We start from the raw sequence: 25,045 nt of genomic DNA, 5'->3' as shown, positions 1-25,045 counted from the left end.
GTGTTTAAGACTATTACGATCACTCATTATATAGTTCATGTAATAATAAGGGTATAACTATCATTATCTTACACCCAAGATTACATAACCCATCTCCACATGACATTCATTAGGTGTAGCCATCCAACTTCACTCTATAGGTGGTCAACATGACACTGGCTAGATGATTAGCTAGGTGGCTCTGATGTGTTGACAAGATGGCTTTGACATGTCGACCACTTGGAGCCAATTGGTCAATCACGTGAAACCATTGTCTCTTTTATGTAGCATTGATATGTCGACTACGTGGAATCAGCTCGTCAACCATGTGACCTCATCAGGTCGATCAAGAAGTTGCTGAGAAGGAGTCGATGTGTCAGCGCATGGTGCTGATGTGTCAATCATGCCCAATTTTCCATAACAATAACTAAAATCCTTGCTATGAAGTTATAAACAATAATGTCAGATCAATCTTTAGATGATACTTATTGCTACTAAAATTGCCCCAGATGCTTTAGCTATGTGATCCAAAAATTCTTCCAAGCTTCAACGCAAGCCCACAAAGCCTAATTGATTTATTTAGATCAATTTAACCTCATAAAATTCACAAAGAAAAATCATCCACTATGATAATGATGTCGAAGTGTTCAAACGAGTAAAAGGCTATTAGGGGAATTGCCTCTTTACCCTTCAAAAGTGTTTGATCCACCAAATAATGTGAAGTGTTTGGCATCCTCGTTAAAACTAAATGGCAAAAGTGTGTCTAAGTTAGTGAGTTTCATATTTATCTCTCTAAATTTAAGTTATCATATATTCCTAGAAAAAAAATTACTTTGATCGTTAGCACGTTAAAATTGAATTTTACAGTAGTACCCTTCAACAATATTGAGAAACATGATAGACCAAATAATTATTGAAATTAATAAAATATTTTAAATTTTAAAAAATAATGATAATCACAACGACTAATATTTAATTTAAGTTTATTGAATGGGTATACGGTTCTGAGTGAAATAGTAATGTTATATTATTTAATTACGTGATTATCAAATATTTTTAGGATTAAAAGAAAAATAATGAATGCTTTATGGTTTTAAGTGTTGAGTAGTTAAATCATAACATATATAAAATACTTATATTATTGAGATGAGAATATTGATGAGATTGATATATCGAATTATTAGGAAAGATATAATTTTTTTATTTGTTAATAACTAGATATAACTCCGATAGATAGAGGATAATTAGAACAACTCATTAAAATTTTAATCTTTAAGGTGATACATGAGATAATATTTATTTATTTATATTATGACAATTCCTTTTTGCCCCAGTAGAGTAACTTGAGCTAAATAGGTTAAATTCAAATTAATATAAGGGAAATTTTAGTTTTATTTATTAGATATCAATTATTCTGTCAACTGAGGATGAGTCTTAAAATAGAAAAGATACATAAACCCTTTTCTCATCCATCAACTTAATCTTTTAGATAAATCTAGTGATAGGAAACTGCATAACAAAGAAAAGTCTTGTTATATATGTTAATCTTTGAGGAAAAAGCTACATATATTTTCCAGTTAGTTCTAGTTTAGTGTTTTTACCGTTGTTGAATCAGAGACCAAAACCTTAGTTTCTTGCGTTCCTGCATGCAGCAGGCACTGCTGAATAAATGGCTCAGCAATGATCCGTTTCTCTGGGAGAAAGCTTCGAAGACTCCTGACATGGAAAGGGTTTGAGTTCTTCTGTAGCTTTGTTGGCAGACACTAGTCGAACAGCAAGCTTTTCTTCTTCCTCTACGAGAGAGAGAGAGAGAGAGAGAGAGAGAGAGAGAGAGATATTGGAATCCAAATAATGCTTTGGCTATCGTGCTCTTTGATGGACAAAAAATTGCGATAAAGTGCGAGAACTGTTTGCAGCTTCTGACTTTGTGCTGCGCGTTAAGGCACATCCAAAATGCTAAAGGGGAGTGCCCTTCGTTAGTAGTGGATTCGGTGGCCTACGAAGGCAATGTAATAGTGCAGCCGAGGTGGGAACTCTCTCGGCCCTCGAAGAAAAGGCCAGAACTGTGTCAGCCACTACATCTTGATGGTCTTCTGCAATCATAATAGACTAGGAAGCCTCATTTCTGATGAATGAATGGCTTCCTCCACTAGACATAGTAATCATGCAATATGGGATCTCATCAGAAACAAGAAATAGGATAGAAAAAGAAAAGCTCAACAGTTTCTATCACCCACAGTATACTCCCCAAATGATACCTAGGATTAGCAGAAGCACAGTGTTCTTCTAGTCTCTTTTGCTAGCTTGTTTGCTTTTGCTGAGGTGAAGCTCTAAACTGATGGCCAAAGGGGATTTTCTATGATTCTACAAGGTTCAAAACCAAGCCTATGGATACATCAAGTATGCATCTACAAGTAATATATTCACCTATACATGTATATATGGATATAATTTTGCTAATACTTAAAATATTGGTCTGATAATGCATGAGACTCGCTTACAGAAGTTTTAGATTTCGAAACCTTATCTAATATAATTCTCATATGTTAGTGTCTCTTTACACCGTGGTTGGGGAGTCAGCATGACTAGGTTTGACTCTAGACGCGCAAGGTTGCTCGGTCTGACGCTCGAGTCTCAAGAGCAAGTGTCAACCTACTCCGAGAGCGATCTTCTCTCTTGGTGGGCGGCCTGCTTCTTCATCGCTGGACTCCTGCACATAGGTCGAGATCAGGAGGGGGATTTCTCGACTCAACCCCTTCGAAGCTTAAGTTAGTTTTTTGGTTGAATGAGAGAGAGTAGAGTGCTTGAGCAGGAAAAACCTCCTCCGTGTTGGCCAGGTGATGAGTTTTTATGCCCACACACGAGGATCGACTGTACCCGACCTCTTAATGGTTGTCGACCTCTTAAGCGGCGAACCCATACCCCTTGCACTGATACTGATCGTCCTACGCGGATCAACATCGAGCAGTACTATCCTGATCTCATCGGGGCAGTGTCGTACCCGAGTGACACCGTTCTGATCTTTGCAGGACACTGTTGTATCCGAGTGACATTGTCTCGATCTTTGCGGGATGACATCGTACCCGAGCGACGTCGTTTTTGAGCCGTGCCCCTTGCATGACTTTGTACAGAGGATATACGTGTCGTTTGAGTTCGGGGCATTGTGTTGATATGGTTTGCCATGTCGACTTCGAAGCTCTTCGTTGGCGCTGATGTGGCTGTGGATGGCTACCTTGGGGCGTGCTACCAAATTGTGCCATATCATCACCTATGAAAATTAATCCGGAGATAATGCATTAGACCTACTTATCAAAGATTTAAGGCATCATTTTATAATTTTTATATCAAAAACCTTAATTGATAGTGGTGTATAAGACCACTTATCAAAGATTTGATATTGACCATCTCCAATAACATTTTTTATACCTAGAAAATATTGTGTATCAGATCTATTTACTAAAGTACCCAAAGTATCAAATCCTATTAGTTATATGCCTTGAATAATAAATCCTATATATATATATATATATATATATATATATATATATATATATATATATATATGTATGTATGTATATATGTAGTCTTTTTTAAGTCAGTTTAGTCCATGAGTTAGATGAGAAAGAAATGCTGAAAAGATTTAATCCTTCACACATGGAATAAGCTGATGATAGTTGGTATAATTAGGGCTTGTGGTTGCATATATTTTCTTGCGTCTCAATTGAACATGTTCAGATATGGTTTTAGACCACTGGGATCTTTTTCTGTGTTCCTCTCCATTCTGCAGATCTACATCAAAACATCTCAAAAAGCAGAATGCACCACCCATGCAAAGAATCTTAGTCATTTGGCATTTCTAATATTATCCTCAGATGCCTCTTTACCTGGCTGACCTCCTTTTCCAAGCGACTTTGCTCTTTTGACAGACTAATTTGATATAAGACCCATAGATCTGTGCTAGAAAAGCATGGCAAATGTATCCTTGGTCAAGAAAAAAAAAAAAAAGGAACTCATTTAGTCAATCAAAGTGCATTGTTATGTAGTTAAGCTTGACACAGCAAAGGGACAGCAGTGCAGACATTGCTGTTTAGATTGAATCAGTACCCCACATAGGGCGCACTAACATTTGCTTACACTGCATAATTGGCTAAGAGAACGTTGCTTTGAGCTTATCTTTCTTTAGTCGAGCCTGTGTAGCTTTTTAAAGCTTTTGATCTTTACACAGAAGAACAGCAAACCACACTTACGTCGTACGCAATTGATGAAGAGTTTGGATAGAAGGTGGCAGTGACACCACCCGAAAAAGCCAAAGGTGATGGGACAAAAGGCACTTATAGTCTCGATGAAGAAAGAAGTGGTAAGGTATACGGCATCCTTCTAGCTTCAGTTCATAGGGGTGTCACCTACATGGAAAGTTTCTGAAGCGGCTCATGAACTCATCATTAATTGTTTGCATCATGGAATCCGATAGATCTTGATATCCAATGAAGTCCGGGGTTCCATTTATTTCCAAGCATAGGTAACAATTCTCATCTTGCACAAACATTTTTGGCCTAAACTTTATCTTACTATTTCCCCATCAGTAACAAGTCAACAATCTATCCACCACAAACATTAATCTTTTTGTTATCTTTGTTAGCTTTTGAGAATATTAATTTCTCTGTATCGTTTCAATTTTATTGAATGTTAATTTAAAGAACTAGAAGAGTTGAGATAAAGAAAAAATCCATTATTACATATTTATATAGCTATATAGATTTTCATTCTGAAATCTACATATTTTGTTCTTGAAATATATGAATCCATGAGATTAATATCCCTATAAATAATTTATGTTCGAGTTTTTTTTAAGATAAACCCCATTGAGACTAGTCAAGATGTCAGTGATACATACATTAAAAAAGTGAACTTATACAACTCATCAAAAGTTCCACACCTTAATGGTTGGATTTTGTTAGCCATAAACTGAACTTGTAGACATGCAATGCTCAATCCTAAGTATGTCTTTGAACCCCAAGCATCCAACTTGCTTCTACTTTTAGGCTCATTAAGAGTGTCCTTGATGCATCATGCTCCTTTAAGCTACTGTTATTGCTTAATGCCTAAGGGTCAATGGCTGTCAACTACCTTAAAAGGTTAGCCACTATGTATATATCTTAATAGGAAGTGCACATAGAAGAGCTTATCACTTCCATCTTCCATTTAACACCTACCTCTCTTCCCAACTTCCAAATTCGATTGATACTGCCTTCTCTCTCTCTCTCTCTCTCTCTCGATCAGACTCGCCATTTCTGAGCAGATCAAAGCGGTTAACTCCTTTTCTTTATCGTAATAATTCCATGTTCTTGTCGTTCTATCTTGATTCTTGTTGTTACTTTTCTTACATATGGAGTTCTACAATTATATTTTCGATCATGTCTAATATCCATATGAAATCTAATGCCTTTTGTGATAATCCGAGTCGATGGTGCCATATATTTGCAAACCAAAGAGAAAGGTAGTACGTGTAGTCTAAATTGTGTACATATCAATATCTTGTCAAGCAGAAAAGGAAAAAAAAGGAGAATATAAGCTGCAACCAATTACTTCTTTGAGTATGTCTACAATCATAACTGCTAATATGAATTAAATGCATATATTTTTTTTTTGTGCAATTAAAGGAGAAAGAAGAACAAAAAGCTTTCTTTCATAAGCTCTCAAGCTATGATTAGAGGGGGGGAAACAATTGTTATTGGAAACCAAGTACCAACAAGAATCACAAGTGTCAAAAAGTCCATTTCCCAACAAAGAGGAAGAAAGGAGAAAAGGAAGGTTGAGCAAAGAAATACATGATCAGAATCTTGTAGTTACTGATAGAAACATAAAGAATTTTACTTCGTTTACTCTAGTGAAGTTGGACTTCTGTGCAAGTATGCATGTACCATCAGAAGAAATTGGTGTGAGATCTACATCTTATATCCACCAGTAGTAGTGGTAATCTGCTCCTTGTAAAGAGAGATTAGCAGACTAAAAGCAGATCTATTACTAAGTTTTGTTTCTAAGGAAAAGATTTATACAAAAACTTCTCATCTTTACACTCAAACTAAATCACTCGTATGCCACACACTCTTCAAAGATCATCTTTGTTTTATCGACGGAAATACTTCTATTAAGAGTGGACTTGAAATGATCCAAGCCTTATCAACAGCATGATAAAGCTATCAATTCCCTTCTCTTTTTTTGATTGCTTGAATTATAACTCCGTTTAATGCACGCCCATTGTGTTTCTACAATGAATAGGAAGAAGCAAATTGAACTCGAAAGTATACTTACTGCATTCCCTCTACACTAGCAATAAGCACCACAAGTTTGTTTCTGAGAAACGAAGCTTGCACGAAGAAGATCATCCTGAAAACCAAAATACCAAAGTTGGGAAGGAGACTAACTATACTAATCCTCCACATATCGAGTGCACTTGTTCATGTAGCATTTAGGAAGGATTTAATATATTTAGACTTTTTCATTTTTAACTCGATTTAAGATTCTTAGAGTAATCTTACCATGACGCTAGCCATGGCTTGTCTAAAGCTTCTCTGAGTATAATGCTACAAAGCTCATCCATTGGCAGATGGAAAAGAAATGGTGGGAGGGGGTGGTGCTTTTCATCTCCAATCAATATGCAACACATTGTTGTGGGAAGTGGCAAGATTGCTGTAAAGGTTCCAAGTTATTGCCATGAACTTGGAATCATCACACTATTTTACTCTGTGATAGAAACCATCCACTAAAATTCATCAGAATCCGCCAATTAAATTGGCACAACTAAAGGCTCTCAGCTGTTGTGATGGCTCATTGCTGTCTCAACCTTATACTGTGCCGACGCAGGGTAAGTCCACCAGCGCGTTGAAAACAGCGGTCGCTGACGTCAGACGGGCGCGCAGGTGCTGGGCAGTGCCGAGGGAACAAGATAACAGAACGTCCATCCGCGGCGAAGCTTTCTTCCCTTTCCCGCGACACGCCATTAAAACGACGGTGGACGACAAAGGAGCGGAAGTGGGCTTTGGGAATCTGCTCTTGCGTCTCTTGGTTCGCTTCCTCTGCTTCCTCCGTTTCTCCTCGCTCCTTCTCCCTCTCTCGGATTAAGGCGCAGCGAGAGAGAGGGAATGGCGACCGCCGGGGTTTCCCAGATCGGGATTGGGCTTAAGGTTTTGCTATCCGTGGTGGAATCCCGGTTTCGCGGGGCTCTGAGGCAGCTCTTGGAGTGATCTCGAGGTCAGATTGTTCCTCTTTTATGACCGAGGAATTTTTTCTGCGATTTCTTCGAGTAATTTTTTAATAAGGAACTCTTGGTAGATTGTCTAACAAAATTTACTGGAAAATTGCCATTTACGAAATAAGAAAAATTAGATCAGGAGGACTTTTTGAATAAAAATTGAAGTATACTAATATGTATCTCATTCTCTGATATGAGATGGTAAATATAAATAGAATAAACCTTTTGATTGCTTTTATGTCACATAATTGGAACATGTTTTGATGTCATAGGTGGCCGTTTTCTTGCTTCTTGTGGTTGTTATGGTTTGAGTACTTCCATATTAATATGGTGGGTACTGGGTAGTATGTACATAAAGCACCTTTCAGCTCTGATATTTTTCGCAACACAAATTGTTCCAGCATCTTTGTTAGGACTTGTGAAGGAAAGTCATGACTCATTTACAGTTATGTACAACCTGGAAGGGAGAAAATTATTATGGTTTTCCCTGATGGAACTGTCTCTATGAAATTAAATAATTTGTAAAACCCAAATCAAATTTGAGAGATGAGGTCCTGTGTGTAAGTCTGATATAGTCAGAACAGGTCTTCTGAGATAGTAGAAAGAAACCATGTGGCTGCATTATATAAAGTAATCAAGTGACTTAGGGATGGTTCTGTTGTGTTCAGGAGCTCTCAATGAGCAGTTTTACAACTTGTTGTAAAGAACCCTACAAAATTTTATTTATGTGCTCGTAGAAATGTGACTTTACTATCTGTTGGCAATTATTAATTGACATAACAAAACTGAGTTTTGTTAATTAGGTTAAGTTTGACTATAACATTGAAAATGGCACAAACAATGTGGATGCCTAAGCTATTGATTTGGTCACTGGGTTTTACTTAGCTAGTTGTTAAGCCAGACCCAACAAAATCTTTTATATATTCGCTACATAACCATAGCTTCAGAGTCTTATTTTGGAAGCTCATGACAAAAATTTTATCCTGACATATTGAGGTATTTTTGACTTTCTGAGTTACCAAGGTCCATTGCGACTCCTTACTACATGCCATTATGAGATCTATTAAATCCTTGATGCAATTGCACCTTGAACATTTTGTCTGAAGGAAAATATGCTTGAATCAATAAAATATTTAACTTGTCCATTGCCTTTCCATATAAGTAATCTTCTCCTTTCGGTCTAAACAGTAGAAGCTCTACCTTTCCATTTACAACCTCGAGAAGGATGGGCATATATGAACCATACCACCATATTGGCATGTGGTGGGAGGACTCCATTAAAACTGATAGCTGTCAGAATATATGTACATCACCAGCAGCGGAAACAGACATGAGACTTGTTTATATGGTAGAGATATATAGCATATCTATGTTTTTTAGTAACTCTGTTTCTAACTGAGTACTACATCTGACTGGATATATTTTGTAGCTAGAGGATATTCCTCACAAGGAACTAACGCAACCAAAGGACCATGACCAGGAAACAAACAAGTCTTCAGATAAGGTATGTAAAATTCTTATTTTTACCCGCATCTCTGTGGCATAGGAACTTTTTGTTCATGCTGCTTTGATTTTTCTATTTGAATAAGAGAGATCTACAACCCTGGCTAGCTCATTCATTTGGAGATGGAACCCTCACTTCATTGACTCATACGTGTAAAAAGAGATTCTTTTGATCAAATTATTTTGTTCAATTTAACCACCAGCTTCTGGTAGGGTAAAGCCAAGTTCAATTGGCTTGTACTTCAAGAAGGAAAAGTCAGAAGGGCATCAAATATAATGTTGAACTTGGATATCCTGGCCAAGATGAATCCTATTTCAGCTATGACCTTCATCACTATATTCTCATATGCAGGAATAAATCTTTTAGCCGACTTTGATAGAACATATTGATGGTTTTCTCTTTGCTTTGTCCTTTAGTAGTGAATATGCATCTTTTGTTGGTTCCACACTCTAGAAATCCCCCAATCATCATTTACCAGATTGAACCTTCTTTCAGAAAGAAAGGTTTTCTGTTCATTGATATGGTGTCTGCGGCAAAAAGATATTATGTTCACAATAAATCTAATTGATTGAATCAAAATGTGATCTTGACTAATAAGATCAGCACTTACTCCCTATCATATTTCATAATGATCCTTTGGTAATTTCTATGAACTGTTGTGATATATAAATGTTTTTGTTTCCGGAAACTGTTTATGTTCTTCCTACTTCTTGCTAATAAAAATATTTAGTAATATATGTGAAAGGTTTAAGGATCTATGATAAGCAATTGAGAGAAATCATGCAAACGTTTAGGAAGCAAGAAGAGATTTCTGATGATGGTAATAATCAGAGAATATGTCTGTTTGGGTTTAATCCCAGCTTAGTGTCAAGTGAACTTGGGTGGCAATTCTGTGAGTATGGAAGTGAATGAAGATAGCTTAATGACAACAAAGAAAGAACATATATGACTTTCGAGGTAACTTATGTTGTCAGTTCCTTATTAAATGGTGAGAACAAAAGCATGCCTGTTCACATATATAGTCACTGTACTGGAACACCAGAATGGGTAACTTATATTGTTTTCTAATCGCAATTAGTTTATCTAAAGGTTTGGTTTAAATAACCAAGATTTTTGACCTTTAACAAATTATCTTAATGTTTTATCTATCTGGAGTTTCATCCATTTATGATATGTTAAGATTCTTTGATGCTAGTTATGAGATCACAACAGGGGTTGGATGCTGAGGGATATGAATTTACAAAATTTCTATTATATTAAATTTAATTCACTTAAATTGATGGTTTAGTTATGTTTGAAAATTGCTTGGTACGGAATATACCATAACTTGTTCTTCAATCAACCCATGTTACAAAACTGATGCTTATGTTTGAGAAGTTCATCATTATCTGATCTGTAACTGCAAGACTGCAATAACATCCATGAGCTAAGTTCCAAGTCATAATTAATTAAGACTATCAGAGAATGAATTATATTTTTAATATGTACCTCAAATGCTATAAACTGTTGACACTTGTTGGTTCATACATTCAGTGTTGCCAATTTGATGGTGTAATAGAGGGTTTATGTGCAGGTGCTAAGACGGCTTGCACAGAATCGAGAGGCAGCTCGGAAAAGTCGTTTAAGAAAAAAAGTATCTTACCATGGTAAATTACCATTAACATATAATTTGCTTGATATGCTGGTTGTCTACTACTTGTTTTTGTAGGCTTATGTTCAACAGTTGGAATCAAGTCGTTTAAAATTGTGCCAACTAGAGCAGGAGCTTGAGCAGGTTAGACAGAAGGTATAAATGGTACCTTTTATGATGAACAAGGAAGTTTGTTGTTGTGCATATATAAGCTAACCGAAAATTTAGTGCTGAACTGTAGGGTATTTACATTGGTGGGCGTTTGGGAGAGAGAACTCTTGGGTTGTCAGGAAGTGTTAATTCAGGTACAAGTGTTCATTTCATTCTATGTAATTTCTGAAGCATATATGTTAACAGCGTTGATGTTGAAATATCATGGGAAAGAAGAACAAGCTATGTTTTATCTTGCAATCGTTTTAGAATCCTTTCTGCACTATTTTGATAAAGCCAGACCTTTACTGCTAAAATTGCACTAAACCTTTTGGCGCTTGATGGAACAACTCTCATTATGCAATTGTACTATAAGCCGTAATGCATACAAATAGTGTTGCATTCTACCATCCGTGCAGGTTGAATTGAGTGAAGCATTTCTTTCTTAGTTTCTATATCATATATTTTGTTCGGTAACATCATTGTGGCTTCACTTTTACTCTGTAAATGTCTCAACCCCTCTTTCCAAACATTTAGCTATCTGCTAGCCCTTCATGGACTTGTGTCTCTAAATCCATTCTGAAAATGTCGACTGTAATGTACAAATATGTGCAGGAAATTTCAAGTTCAGTTGTAGTATCTCATATCAGATGTTTTGCCCTGATATTAACTGAGTGAAAAATGACAATAATTTTTACCTACACAGGAAAAGTGTTTGGAATTGGAAAATGGGTCTAGCTGGTTTTACATGCCTCTTTTAATTTTTTCCATGGATTATTATTTGATGTAAGGTCAAGATGTCAGCTCCTTATGCACCTAAAGGCCTTTGTTGGTGGCATCTTTCAGGGATTGCTGCTTTTGAAATGCAATATGGACACTGGGTTGAAAAACAGAATCAGCAAACTTGTCAACTAAGAGCTGCACTACAAGCACATGCATCTGACTTTGAGCTTCACATGCTTGTAAAGAGTGGAATAAGACACTATGACAATCTTTTCCGAATAAAAGCAATCACAGCAAAGTCTGATGTCTTCTATCTCATGTCTGGCATGTGGCGAACACCCACAGAAAGGTTTTTTCTTTGGATCGGTGGATTTAGGCCCTCAAAGCTTTTAAAGGTGATTAAATCTTGTTTTATGAATTTTAATATCTTTTTCAGTTTGCACATGCAAGTGCGGCTCAATTTGCCACCTGCATGTCATGCTGGCTTCCAAGGGCATGCTAACACAGAATTGGACTATATAAAGCCTATGACAATCTAAAGGTGAATTAAATCTTGTTCATAAATTTTAGTATCTTATAAAGATTGCACATGCAAGCACTGCTCAATGTGCTACCTGCACTTGTCATGCTGGCATGCAAGGGTATGCTACCACAGCATTGGACTTTAGAAAGCCTACGACAATGTAGAGAGGGTTTGCATATTCCATGTCAGCATGTCACCAGCCAGCATGGGGTTTCTTGCCAATGTCATATGTTACTTAGTGGTAGTTTCTTTTTTTCTTTTCTTTTCCTTGACTTTATGGAAAGCCATCTCACTATTCTTACAGATTCTTGGAGTAAGATATGAATAAAAGGTACTTCTAATATTACTTATATTTCTCATTGTTGGTTCACAGGTGCTCTCCTCACAGCTAAACCCTTTGACAGAGCAACAAATGAGGGCTGTCACGGGCCTGCAACAATGTTCACAACAGGCTGAAGATGCACTTTCCCAAGGATTGGATAAACTTCAGCAAACTCTGTCTGAAACTCTAGCATGTGACCCCTTTGGCACATTTGGTGCAAAAAACTACATGGGACAAATGGCAATTGCCATGACAAAGTTGGAAGCTCTTGTAAGCTTTGTCAACCAGGTGACATACAAGTTCTGTCGACACAATCAGTTTATCCTGTATATTTTTTTTCCTTTTCTGCTGTTGCCTCTGTTTCTGGTACTGTTCTAGTGTTTTCCTTATTATTTTGTTTTCCTTATGATTTGTGTCAGTATAGTGCTTAAGAATTTTTTGATAATAACAGTTTAATTATATTAAGAGAACGATTACAAGGTAGGTAATACCGTAATAGTATGAATGCATCTATGGCATATATCTACACTTAGTTTCTACTTTAGCCTTCTCTATATGGATGCTTTTTAATTGTGAACTCATTCACTAAAATCCATATGTTAGGTATGTCTCTTGCTTCTTTAAGATCTCAAAGCAATATGCTTAGTGATTTACTGGAAAATGGGAAACCATTAGGCACTGGTTATAGTAATTGTACATTTTCAAAGAGTCAATTTCTAATTGGTAACATTGTTGAAACACCACAATTTTGGTGTTGTACAAAATTGGTTTAATGGTATACAATATACCAGCATAGTAATTGTACCAGTCCATATTTACATATTAATTTTGATATCCATTATTGGTGTACCTAGATGTACCATGTTATACCAGTGGGATAAGATGTTGGTAGTGGTACTGCTATTTGGAACCTGGACTTGCAAGAACTAGGACTCGTTAGAAAGTTTAACATATAAACATTAAATACTAATTCTTAGTTTCTCAACAGGATAATATCTGTAATTTTTGCTTGGTACAATTTGGTTTTGTGTTATGAAGCTTCTTTTTTTTTTATGTAATGTTGTATTACCATTTTAGTGTCTTAAAAATGTGGAACAGTATTATTATTATTTTTAGTAATATGTTTAGTTGCCAAAATTTGAACTTAATGAAAGATTTCAAGAGGAAGAACTTAAAAGAGTGGATAGAGAAGTAGGGTTTGTAATTTCATATCATATTAACGTAACGAGCTCTGTTTGATATGGTACGATATAGATGTCCTGAGTGATACAGGGCATATTGAAATATATATATATATATATATATATATATATATATATATATATATATATATATATATATATATATGTGTGTGTGTGTGTAGTATGTCTATGTATATGTATATGTATATATATATATATGTATATGTATATACACATATATATACATATAATATAAAAAAAATTAAAAAGAGGTGACGTCACTCCCCTCTTCTCCTCGTCGCCTTAGACAAGGAGAAGACCACGACGTCTTCTCATTTGAGGTGATGAGGAGAAGAGGACGTCCTCATCTACGACGTTCGGTGAGAGAGGGTGGCGACGAATCGGAATCGTCGAGGGAGGGCGGCACCAAATCGGGACGTAAGATTCTCTCTCTTCTTCTCCCTCTTTCTCTTTCTTTTTTCTTCTCCCTCGCTATAGCTAGGCTAATACCTCCTGGTAGCAGGTGGTGACGATCAAAATCAACTGATACCAACCTGTTTCAGGATATAAAGAGACAGAAACAACCACAATCAACGATATCGCCAGGTACTGGGCGGTCCGCATACTAATATGCTGGTGGATCAGTACGTACCACCCGTACCTAGTGATTATAAGTTGGTAATGATGCTAAAGAGTATAAAATTCTTTTTAGAAGTTCTAAAAGGTCATAAAAGATAAACATTGACTACTAATTCTTGGTTTCTCAAGAGGATAGTATATGTAATTTTTGCTTGGCACAACTTGGTTTGTGTTATGAAGCTTCTTTTTTTCCTATAATGTTGTATTACCATTTTGGTGTCTTCAAATAAGGAACGGTATCATTATATTTTTTAATAATATGTTTAGTTGTCAAAAATTTAACTTAATGAAAGATTCTAAGAGGAAGGACTCAGACTGAATATAGAGAAGGTTGTTGGATGGTTGCGGGGAGTGTAGAATTCTTTACAGAAGTTCTGAAAGGAGGACATAAAAGATATCTATTCCTTATTTTGAAAAACATATAAATATTGACTACTAATTTTTAGTTTCTCAAGAGAATAGTATCTGAAATTTTTGCTTGGTACAACTTGGTTTGTGTTATGAAGCTTTTGTTTTCCGGTAATGTTGTATTACCATTTTGGTGTCTTCAAAATAAGAAACAGTATCATTATTTTTTTATATGTTTAGTTGTCAAAATTTTAACTTAATGAAAGATTATAAGAGGAAGGACTCAATTGTTGGATGATTGTGGGGCAACTAGTGATTATAAGTTAGTAATGATGCTGAAGTTTGTAAAATTCTTTTCAGGAATTCTGAAAGAACATAAAAGATATCTATTTCGAAGGATTTTGAACAACAAAATGAAAACAAATGGAGCTCACATTTTTCTGCACTAGTTTTTAAACTTCTAGAAAGTTTGTTGTTTATATCCTCATTTATTTTTCAACAAGTCCCTCTTGAATGGATGATAATGCTATACATCAGATATTCCTCCTCCAATGGTTGAAAAATTAGAAAATGTCAAGGTTTATGTATTTAAGTTGTTCAAAATCATAAAAACTCTACAATAACATATTTCTTTTTAGTAAATAATTCGCTGACAGGTCTCTTCCATAAGTCACTGATAGCCACTTCTTCTCTTCTATTTATCATGATGGATAGGTACGATTTATTTGTTTCATGACATGATTATTTATTTCAAAACTAAAATAAAAGGAAATAAATGGCTAACACAAGATTTCACCCTGAGAGGATCTTGAGTTCATCAAAGAAGGTCTTTTCTCTTTCTTCGTTAGGCCTCGATAAATATCGTCGTGATCCTATATCTTTTTATATGGTTGATAAAGTTATCATCTAATTAAGATACTTGAAATTGGTTTTGAAAGACTACTCCTGTTGGGATGCATCCGTAAGTTAACTATCATTTTCTACTTGAGTTTGCATTACTTGGTATATATAAAGTCACAAACTTCTTTTACATTTCACTCTCTTGATAGGACATGTGATGCATATCATCAGCAATTATGCATAATGCAAATAATAAATATAGTATTAACTCTAATGTCAACAGTAGGTCTCTCATTATTCCTTTCATAATATGTACTTTTATCAAATGCTCATTTACACCAATAAAAATTAGTATATGATAATTTACTATATCTTGCTTCGAATTTGCTACTGCATATTCGTCTAATTGTAAAATCATCCTTAATTTTTGAAACAGGCGGATCACCTTCGACAACAGGCCTTGCAGCAAATGTACAGCATCCTCACAACTCGCCAATCAGCACGAGGGTTACTTGCCTTGGGTGACTACTTCCAATGCCTTCGCACGCTTAGTTCCCTATGGGCAACTCGTCCTCCCTCATGAACCAGCTTAGAAATCTTTGGAGGAGGCACTATGACAACTTGATGTTCAAATACCGAAGACCAAGTCAGCTAGCCAAGGGAATGAGCATCGACAAGATGGCTACCAGCATCCATCTGGATCAATTTTACGAATAGCTTAACCGCTCAAATTCTAATGGTTAGCTGCTGGTGGAGATGATCTATAGATATCTGTTGAAGCTCCATAGCCAACAACAAAGCTGCATTTGCTAGTCTGTTTATCGTATTGGAATCAAATAGATAAAAGAATGTTAGAGATTTATTTATAATTCAAGGACTAAGAGCTGAATTCATGATGTAGTGTTCATATGTTATTTACAGAACATGATTACGGATGATCAACTAAGAAACCGATGTAATGTTGAAGTTAAAAGGTTGAGCACTACTATTTCTATACGGAACTCAAAGACAGTTGTATAATCTGGTTAGGATGTTGCTACAGGATGTTGATGAGAATTTGGAAGGTAGCAGTGTCAACAGGAGATTATTGTGTTGTAGATGCATTGATTACTCTCTCTCACTGGAAGTTGAGAAAACACTCACTGAAAGTTGAGAAAACAAATTCATTCTTCTGTCACATGTAAAACGGAAAGTTAGAAATTATGATGAGAAAATATTTTAAATCGTAAAACAAAAACAAAATAGAAGATTACGGGATTTGAACCCGACATGAATCGAACATGCAACCTTCTAATCTCGAGTCAGATTCACTACCATTGCATTATTCATGGTACATTTAAGACCATTGCAGATGCTACTAAACACACGAAAAAAATATAGCTTCCAACTTTTAACTGTTCTTTCAAATCCTGATGATCGAGACACGATGGAAGAACTTTGTATTAGATGATTTGTAAGTAAATTTTATTTCTGGTTGGCTGCGTTTCTCCTTCTAATTTATTTTTCGACATAATTTATGCTCTGCTGTTGGTTGTGCCTAATAGGTTCTTCAAGTTATGCTTCTTTTTAGTTCGTGGTTGTTAAGTTTGTCACTGTGAGTTTTGTAGTGAGGACTTAATAGATATGCAGGCTTAAATCATTTTTCTCTAGTATCTCTTACAATGTTTCTAAACAACAAATTGAAAGCTTTTCATATAGTAATAGGATCTTGCCAAATCATTGAGTAAATAAATCATAAAATCAAACCTTAGAATGAGATTGCAAATTATTGTAACATAACCTATGATGCTAGATTTATTGAGAAAGTCATTCGATATGTATTGTAAAGGAGACTTCTGGATCCACAGATTGATTAGATTTTTTTTAGCATAAAAATTTGATGCTACATGATTATTTTGGCTTACTATCCGAGGCTTTTCTATCATCAAATGCCGACTAAGATATGTATAGACTTATTTATTATTTTTAGGGGAGTCAAAAGAACTCTTCTTTCTTGCCTATTGTTAATTGATCTTATCATAGTTGTGCAGTAACATTATTACACTTGTTGGTAAAGGATCAATCGACCACGTAACCTCATAAATTAATGTTTCCTTATTTTATGTACTGCTTTATAATTTTTATTTCAAGCACACCAGAAAATTTCAAAAATCATCAAAACATCGAGTGATCCAAAGGAGCCGAATAAAATTATAATGTAACTTATTTCTGGTTCGATCGAACCAGATGAGAACGGCATCCTCAAATTCGCAACCGTGCCCTAAATGCAGTGGTGAAGCTGTCTCCTTCTCCACAGCGACCGCGACTGCGGCGTGTACCTTGGCGAGAGCCGGCAGCGGCGGCGGCGGCATTTTCCTCCGTCGAGCTCTTATCGCTGCGGCGTTTTCCTCGGCGAACGGTGGATGCTGCGGCTTCCTCTCCGTCGGCGAACGGTGACAGCACCCTGTATCTCTCTCTTACTCCTCTTCCTCCTTCGCCGTCGTACAATCCCTTCTCGTCCCTCCTCCTCCCTCTTCCCCCCTTCATCGCAGCCCACCGCCCCCCCGCCTCGTCGCAGCCCCCTTTCTCCTTTCCCCGATCCCTCCTTCCCCTTCCCCCTTTCGCCACAGCTCTCCCGCTTCCCTGCCATCATCCTCCTCCTCCCTTCTCCTCTCTCCTCCCTCTTTCCCCCGTTCATCGCAGCCCCCCGCCCCTCTTCCTTGGTCCCTTCCCCCTCCTCCACTTCATCACAGCCCCCGTCCCCCGTCGACCCCGGCAGCCACCTTCACCATCCTCCGACCCCAATAGCCCCCTCTCCATTTTCCTACTCCGGCCTCGACAGCCCCCTCTCCATTATCCTGCTCCGGCCCCGACAGCCCCCATCTCCATTTTCCTACTCCAGCTCCGACGGCCTCCATTTCCCTCCTCTACACTCCTCTTCGCTCTCTCTATACATCTTCCCCTCGCCTTTCCTACTCCCTGATAGTTACCCGCTACCCTCCCAGCAAGCAGTCAGCAGCATGTCATGAGCATTTACTTTAAAGAAATAGCATGTCACTGTATGCAAGTTAAATACTGTTGTTAAGATAGACGGCAGGATAAGTGATGCTTTTAGAGAGAACAAAGAGGATTGGGGAAGTCCTAGTGACAAAAAAGCATGGAAAAGTTAGAAAAAGAGATAGCAGAGACAACAATCGGGTCACTGTGCAAAGAAAATCATTATCATTTGTCAATAGAATCATGCACAAGTATGACTATTCCTCATGTGAAGCATTTTAATTAAAAATATACCTAAGATAATACTAATCTAACTAGGTTTCCCAAAAGAAACTATCTCAACAGGGACTATTTATTTTGATGAAGTGTTTGGTTCATCAAACCTCTTAGTTTTCTTATTATGTTTACTGCATCGTAGTATCCTTTTCAAGCACACCAGAACAACACAAAACCCCAAATGACACAAAGGACTCGACTCACCCTAAAGTACAAGTTGAGTAAACAACTAGAATTTGACTTGAATTCGAAGCCCCAAAATAGACCCAAAATCTCAATGTATTTGGTTGGGTATAAACTTACACCTTTATGTCAGCATAGTATGTTCTCTGCCGTAGTGCTGAAAGCAACTATCTTCACTGCTTGAGGCTTGTTCATACCTCAAAACACACAAGCCTGCTTATATTTGGATTGTCAAATCTTGTATTTGCTGGTTTTGTTGGTGATTGAAGGAGATTTTACTGGTAACGATAGAAAGATATTTTAATGCTCTTAATTTAACTACAGATATTTTCTTACACAGAGTTCAAACATACAAAAGATCCATATGGATGATGATTAATAGTTTGGACATCATGGCTTTTGTGATTATTGTGGTTGTTTGCACTTGCTGGTTTTATTGGCATATTCTCACTGATCTGAACAAAATTCATCATAGGTCCAAAAAGATTATTGAATTTGAGCTACATTGGTTGCATATCTATTTTTTAAATGTCATGAGATTCTAGTTAGATCATCTTAGTTCTATCTAACCTAAACACTGGGTGCTTGGCGCTCGCCTAATCGCTCAGGTGAGACGAGGCCTGAGCGCTTTGTTGTGCACATCACGTGGGCGTTTTCACTCGTGCGATGCTTAGGCGAGCACCGGTTGGGCGCTGGGCGGCCCACTCGCACGCCCGAGTGGTGTTGCACCTATATTTAACTCATGTTGGGTCCATTAAGACAAGCAATTTGTTCCCTACCCACGCGTGACTCACCTCCCTTCCAATGTTTCTTCCCCTCTCCTTTTGGAGTGCCCTAGGCATCCTCAATTCCTACTCTCTATTGCATGTAAGTGCAATATCTAGGTTTAGCATCCCGATTCCTACATTTTAAAAAATTACATCGGTATCCCTATTGTTATAGAAGTGCAATATCTAGGTTTATTTACTTTAATGTTGTCGGTTTTATCAACGAAAATACGAAAATAAAAGGGAAAAAGATAATTCTAATATTTCAATTAGTGGTGGCGGATGACATTGGTGATTGTGGACGACGACGTCACTCGGGGCTGTGGGTGGCTATTGTGGGTAAGGAGAGTAACGACGAGAGGTGATAGCCGCTTTGCATATACATCGGCGTCGATATAGTTGCTGAGCAAGAAAATAGATTTGATGTAAAATTTTATTGTTTTGATTTTTGAGACCTTTTATTAATGTCACATTGTGATTTTGTACTTGATTTTCTTAATTTTCTTAGCATATTTTTTTATTTAAATAATTAAATTTATTAATTATATTATATATTTTTATATTTTACCGTCTCGTTTTGCTCGGGCGAGCGCCTAGCGTCTTGGGCATTTTTGGACCTTGGCGCCTAGCGTTTTGTAAATCACTGGTGAAAATTAATTTTCAGCCCTCGGATATGAGTTGGTTTAGAACTGAACTAATAATATAAATTTTAACAATCCCAAATGTTCAATGTTGCATATCATGTATGTGCATTTACTTTAAAGAAATAAGAAGTTGCAGAATGCAAGTTAAATACTATTGTTAAGCTAGACAGCAAAAGTACTGCTTTTAGATAGAGCAAAGAGAACTGGGGAAGTCTTAAAAAAATAAATCGCAGGGAAAAGATAGAAAAAGAGATAGCAGAGCCAGTAATTGGGTCACTGGCCAAAGAAAACTATAATTATTTGTTAATAGAATCATGCACTAGTCTGACTATTCCTCATGTGAAGCATTATAATTCAAAATACATCTAAGTAGTACCAATCTGACCAAGTTTCCTAAAAGAAGCTCTCTCAACAGAAACTGCTTATTTTGATGAAGTGTTTGGTTCATCAAACCTCTTAGTTTTCTTATAATGTCTACTGCATTGTGTTTACAGGCCACACCAGAAAATTTCAACACAAAACCCCAAATGCTCCAATGGACCTGACTCGCACTAAGGTACAAGTTGAGTAAACAACTAGAATTTGATGTGATCTCCAAACCCCAAAATAGACCCAAAATCTCAATGTATTTGGTTAGGTATAACCTTACACCTTTATGTCAACATAGTGTGTTCTCTGCTGTAGTACTGAAAGCAACTATCTTCACTACTTGAGACTTGTTCGTGCCTCAAAACACACAGGCCTGCTTACATTTGAATTGTCAAATCTTGTATTTGCTGGTTTAGTTGGAGATTTGAAGGGGACTTTACTGGTAACAATAGAAAGAGATTTGAATGCTCTTAATTTAACTACAGATATTTTCTGACACAGAGTTCAATGATGCAAAAGATCCATATGGCTGATCGTGAATAGTTTGGACATCATGGCTTTTGTTATTATTGTGGTTGTTTGCACTTGCTGGTTTTATTGGCAACTCACTGATCTAGGCTTTTTTTCTTCATTTATGATATGTAGCTGAGGCTACATATAATGTTTTTACTGTAGTTGAAGTTGTTTACATGAGCATGTTTCTCATAAATTAAGTTCCTTTGTCAGCATAGAGCCAACTAAACTGTAGCATTTCTTGATTGAGGCAGTTTTCTTATCTCTTTATTCATTTTTCAGAAAATTTATTGCCTTTCTCTGGTCTTCCAGCTATGTTGTTTTCTTTTGTCGAGTTGCACATCTTCATCAGCAATGCCTCTTTTAGCATGTTGAACCTCACAAATTACTGTTATTGATTGATTAAACAGTGTCTATTCTACTTACCGGTTTTGCTAGACTTATAACTAGATCATCTCTTGGCATTCTTGATGAAATGGATCAATTACTCTGGAAGTGCTGATTTGAAATGTTTCAGGTTTTAGTTGTAGGACATTAGTGAATCCGATGTTAGAGAAAACATTATTCATCTTCCAGTTATTCTGAATTCTGTAGTACCCTTTGCAAGTGATCGATGTTCAACCTATTAGTATAAACATGAGTATACTCTTATATATTTGATGAAAATACATTTGATATGGTTTTTAAATTGCTACAGGGATATAGGACGCTTGGTAGTTTTTAAACCCACCAACTACAACAGAAAAATAAGTGGAATTTAGTGTCAGTACGCAGGTGTTATTTGAAGCCATTATTTCAGTGGTGGAGAATTGCTTGGATGTGAGCATGAGAATGAGTAACTAATCATAGGTACTCTTTATCAACTCGCAAACACCATTTAGAGACTTATCTGTGAAAGAAATGGCTAATTGGAACTGAATGCATGTGGATTAACATGAGTGGTGGAGGATGTTGTCTGAGACAGATGATTAGTTGAAAGTTTTCAACATCCTTGATTTGAGGCTGAGGAATTTGGATTGGAGAGGGCAGATATACAAAAAGTACGTGATACTGCCTCAAAAGACAATGTATTTGGTGCAGAAGAGGCTATTTTGCCTTCTCTCATGTAACAAGTCCACGATCCATCTTTCCTCCTATCAACACTGCAGTGTGTTAAGCTTTTCCACTGCCGAAGATCACAGTTCAAATCATAGAACCAAATTTATGTTGGTCGACCCCCTTCAGTCATGTGAACTTTCCTCAAAAGAGGCTGCAAAAATAGCCAAGGATCGCATCTGTGAAAAAAAACTTCCAAGTTCAAGTCCTTCCATTGAGTTCTTTAAGCAGAGCGGTTGGAGTGATGCACAAGTCATGAAGCTTATCAAGAGGGCACCCAGTTTGCTGCATGCTAATCTAGAGACTGCCCTGAAGCCCAGGATGAGATCTTTGCAGGACATGGGATTTTCTGACACTGAAATAGTTCAGCTGGTTTCATTATGTCCGAAAGCGCTCCTTTTACGTGACCTCAAACCGAGGATCAACTTCTGGAGGTCACTATTAGGTTCGAATGAGAGGCTTCTGAAAGCCTGCAAGAGGAACAAGTTTATTCTTAGTTATAGCTTGGCTCGGACGATAGAACCTAATATATCTCTCTTGAGGGAACATGGCATCAATGACGAGCGTATCATGCATATGGTGGCGACATTGCCAGGCTGTTTTGGTCGAATAGACAAATTAAAGGAGGTTATCAAATATATTGAGGAATTGGGTGTCCCACGTGACTCTGGAGTATACATGTGTGCACTTCATGTAGTCATGGGCATGAACAAATCTAGTTTTGATTCTACCAGTGCAACTCTGATGAGCTTTGGGTGTTCCCAGCCTGACATCGTTGCTGCATTCAGGAAGTGCCCAAACGTTTGGGCACTCTCAAACAAGACCATATGTGACAAGATGACATTCCTGATCAAGGAAGCTGGTTTTGAGCTGACATCTATCATTTGCTGTCCCGTGATTCTTACTTACAGCTTGGAGAAGAGGCTGAGACCTCGATATGAGGTTATGAATTTTCTTAAGCAGAATAAATTGCTGGATGAAGGACATAGTCTACTATCCGTCATACCACTATCTGAGGAGAAGTTCATAATGAAATATCTTTTCCGGCACAAGGAGAAATTTACTTCTCTCTATGATTCCTATCTTGCTGCTGTGCAGGGAAAGCCACATGTTGTTGCTTGAAATTGAAACTTTATATTAAAAAGATCAAGTTCATACTGATGGCACTATTTAATCATCTCAAATTTTGTGACATTATAAATTCTCCAGGAGTTTCTTTTTGTATAACATCGGTGCTGATTTTGATATTCTTTTATTTATTTATTTTTTTTACAACAAAATTTAAGGATTCTTTGATATTGTTGTTGACTCAGAAATTGGAAGAACGAGTGGGGAAACAGTCACTTCCTCAGAAAGGTAACCCAAATTTTCTCAAGCTTTTGTGTTATGTTTCTATCATAGCCAGCTAGTTTCTATCAACTGATCATTGTCAACTTTGCCTCAGTCACGTTAGTTGGTGTGAAGCGTTACAAAAGAAATTTTATTAATGGTTCTGTTGGAACTTGTGAAGTCATCTTAGAATGTTAATATGTTGGAGTTTTTAATGTTGTGAAAGAGTCATATTGATATGGATTTCTTTGATCCAATGTCTGCTTAGTTCACCATCTCGCCAGCTATAAGGAACATGTTGTAAGTGTGAAACTCCAAATATTTAATGGGTTCTTCTTTTTTTTTATGATTACATTTTTGTATAGTTATTTAAAATTTAACAACAAAAGCTTTTATGAACTCCGTATGTATTATCATCCTTCGAACCGTATCTTCCTATTGCTTATTGATTGTGCTATTGAATCATCTTAAGACTATAACATCCATTTTGATTTTGAGATTGGTTTTTTATATATTCTTTCATGCCACGAGCCAAATCTTTTATACGGATACGGATGTGAATGAGAACGAATTATTACTTTAGAAAGATGGTCAAAAATATTCTCGAGCGTTTATGTTGTGTTTCTACCGGAGATGGTTAATTCTCTTAGCTGATCTATCTTAACTTGGCCTCAATCATTTTTAATTGGTATGGATTACGCTTAATTACTGATTTTATTGGAATATGTAAAATCTTGATGGTTGAACTATAATTTAAATGATTGGGATCTATTTAAATAAAATATGAATAAGGATAGAATCATGGATATTATTAAATGCATTTGGATTGAAATTACGGTCTAAGCCGTATAACAATTGAATGTATACTTACCATTTATCCACCTCTGTATCACTCGTCTTTATTTTTGTTAGAAAATATACTGTTATAATCAAGTGACGACGAGGAGTCACTATTCATATGTTACATGGAATAATATAGTAAATCTTATTAAGGAGTCTTTATCGAAAAACAATCTAAGTCACTATTCATATGTTACGTGGAATAATATAGTAAATCTTTTAAGGAGTCTTTATCGAAAAACAATCTAAGTGAAAGCCTGAGATGAAAAATGATCATAATAGAACTAGTTGAATGGATGATAATGCTATACATCATATATTCCTCCTCCACTTAATGAAAAATTAGAAAACATCAAGATTTATGTATTTAAGTTATTCATAATCATAAAAACTCAATGACAATATATTTCTTTTTAGTAAATAATTTGTTGACTGGTCTCTTCCATAAGCCACTGATGGCCACTTCTTCTTTTCTGTTTATCATGATGGATATATATGATTTGTTTGTTTCATGACATGATTATTTATTTCAAAACTAAAATAAAAAAATTATTAATATAAGATTTCACCCTAAGAGGATTTCGATTTCATCAAAAACAGGTCTTTTTCTTTGAGGCTCTTTTAACATGAAACTTCCAATTATGAAGATACCCTTTTAGCATGAAACTTCCAATTATGAAGGTACGTGGAAATCACGAGCAACAACTTTTAGTACTTTGAATAATTATCTTATTAAATTGTTTCTCTAGTACTCTGTACTTATGTGTTTGATCATGGGAAGGACCTCTTAAGTTGTAACATCATCAACAACTTATGACTTTTCTCTTTCGTCTTGACAAATATCGTTTTTATCCTGTATCTTTTTGTAAGGTTGATAAAGTTATCATATAATTAAGATATTTAAAATTTGTTATGAAAGACTACTCCTATTGGGATGCATCCGTAAGTTATCTATCAATTTC

At 36.4% G+C, this 25,045-nt stretch overlaps 2 protein-coding genes across 11 annotated transcripts; both read left to right on the top strand.

Moving 5' to 3' along the window:
* Nucleotides 1-6,624: 6,624 nt before the first annotated feature.
* On the top strand, nt 6,625-16,111 carry LOC135594685 (transcription factor TGA1-like). 7 transcript variants are annotated; one of them, XM_065085121.1, is made up of 9 exons: nt 6,625-7,230; nt 8,423-8,579; nt 8,661-8,735; nt 10,309-10,368; nt 10,444-10,521; nt 10,607-10,670; nt 11,338-11,633; nt 12,135-12,409; nt 15,528-16,111. In XM_065085121.1, exons 2-9 carry the CDS (start codon nt 8,457-8,459, stop codon nt 15,682-15,684), a joined length of 1,128 nt encoding a protein of 375 aa, XP_064941193.1. In that variant the 5' UTR covers nt 6,625-7,230; nt 8,423-8,456; the 3' UTR covers nt 15,685-16,111. The 7 variants fall into 7 exon arrangements, with proteins under 7 accessions (XP_064941193.1, XP_064941194.1, XP_064941192.1 ...); XM_065085122.1 differs by having other exon boundaries at nt 6,628-7,230; nt 8,420-8,579; nt 10,444-10,509; XM_065085120.1 differs by having other exon boundaries at nt 6,632-7,230; nt 8,420-8,579.
* A 1,193-nt stretch (nt 16,112-17,304) lies between these two features.
* On the top strand, nt 17,305-23,141 carry LOC135594684 (transcription termination factor MTERF5, chloroplastic-like). 4 transcript variants are annotated; one of them, XM_065085118.1, is made up of 3 exons: nt 17,305-17,523; nt 20,432-20,493; nt 21,517-23,141. In XM_065085118.1, exon 3 carries the CDS (start codon nt 21,885-21,887, stop codon nt 23,034-23,036), a length of 1,152 nt encoding a protein of 383 aa, XP_064941190.1. In that variant the 5' UTR covers nt 17,305-17,523; nt 20,432-20,493; nt 21,517-21,884; the 3' UTR covers nt 23,037-23,141. The 4 variants fall into 4 exon arrangements, with proteins under 4 accessions (XP_064941190.1, XP_064941188.1, XP_064941191.1 ...); XM_065085116.1 differs by having other exon boundaries at nt 17,305-17,536; XM_065085119.1 differs by lacking the exon at nt 20,432-20,493.
* Nucleotides 23,142-25,045: the final 1,904 nt, after the last annotated feature.

The sequence above is a fragment of the Musa acuminata genome, chromosome BXJ1-10 (assembly GCF_036884655.1).
Source record: "Musa acuminata AAA Group cultivar baxijiao chromosome BXJ1-10, Cavendish_Baxijiao_AAA, whole genome shotgun sequence".
NCBI classification, from domain to species: domain Eukaryota; kingdom Viridiplantae; phylum Streptophyta; class Magnoliopsida; order Zingiberales; family Musaceae; genus Musa; species Musa acuminata.
The sequence above is the reverse complement of the archived record's forward strand: the minus strand, read 5'-3'. Positions and strand labels throughout refer to the sequence as shown.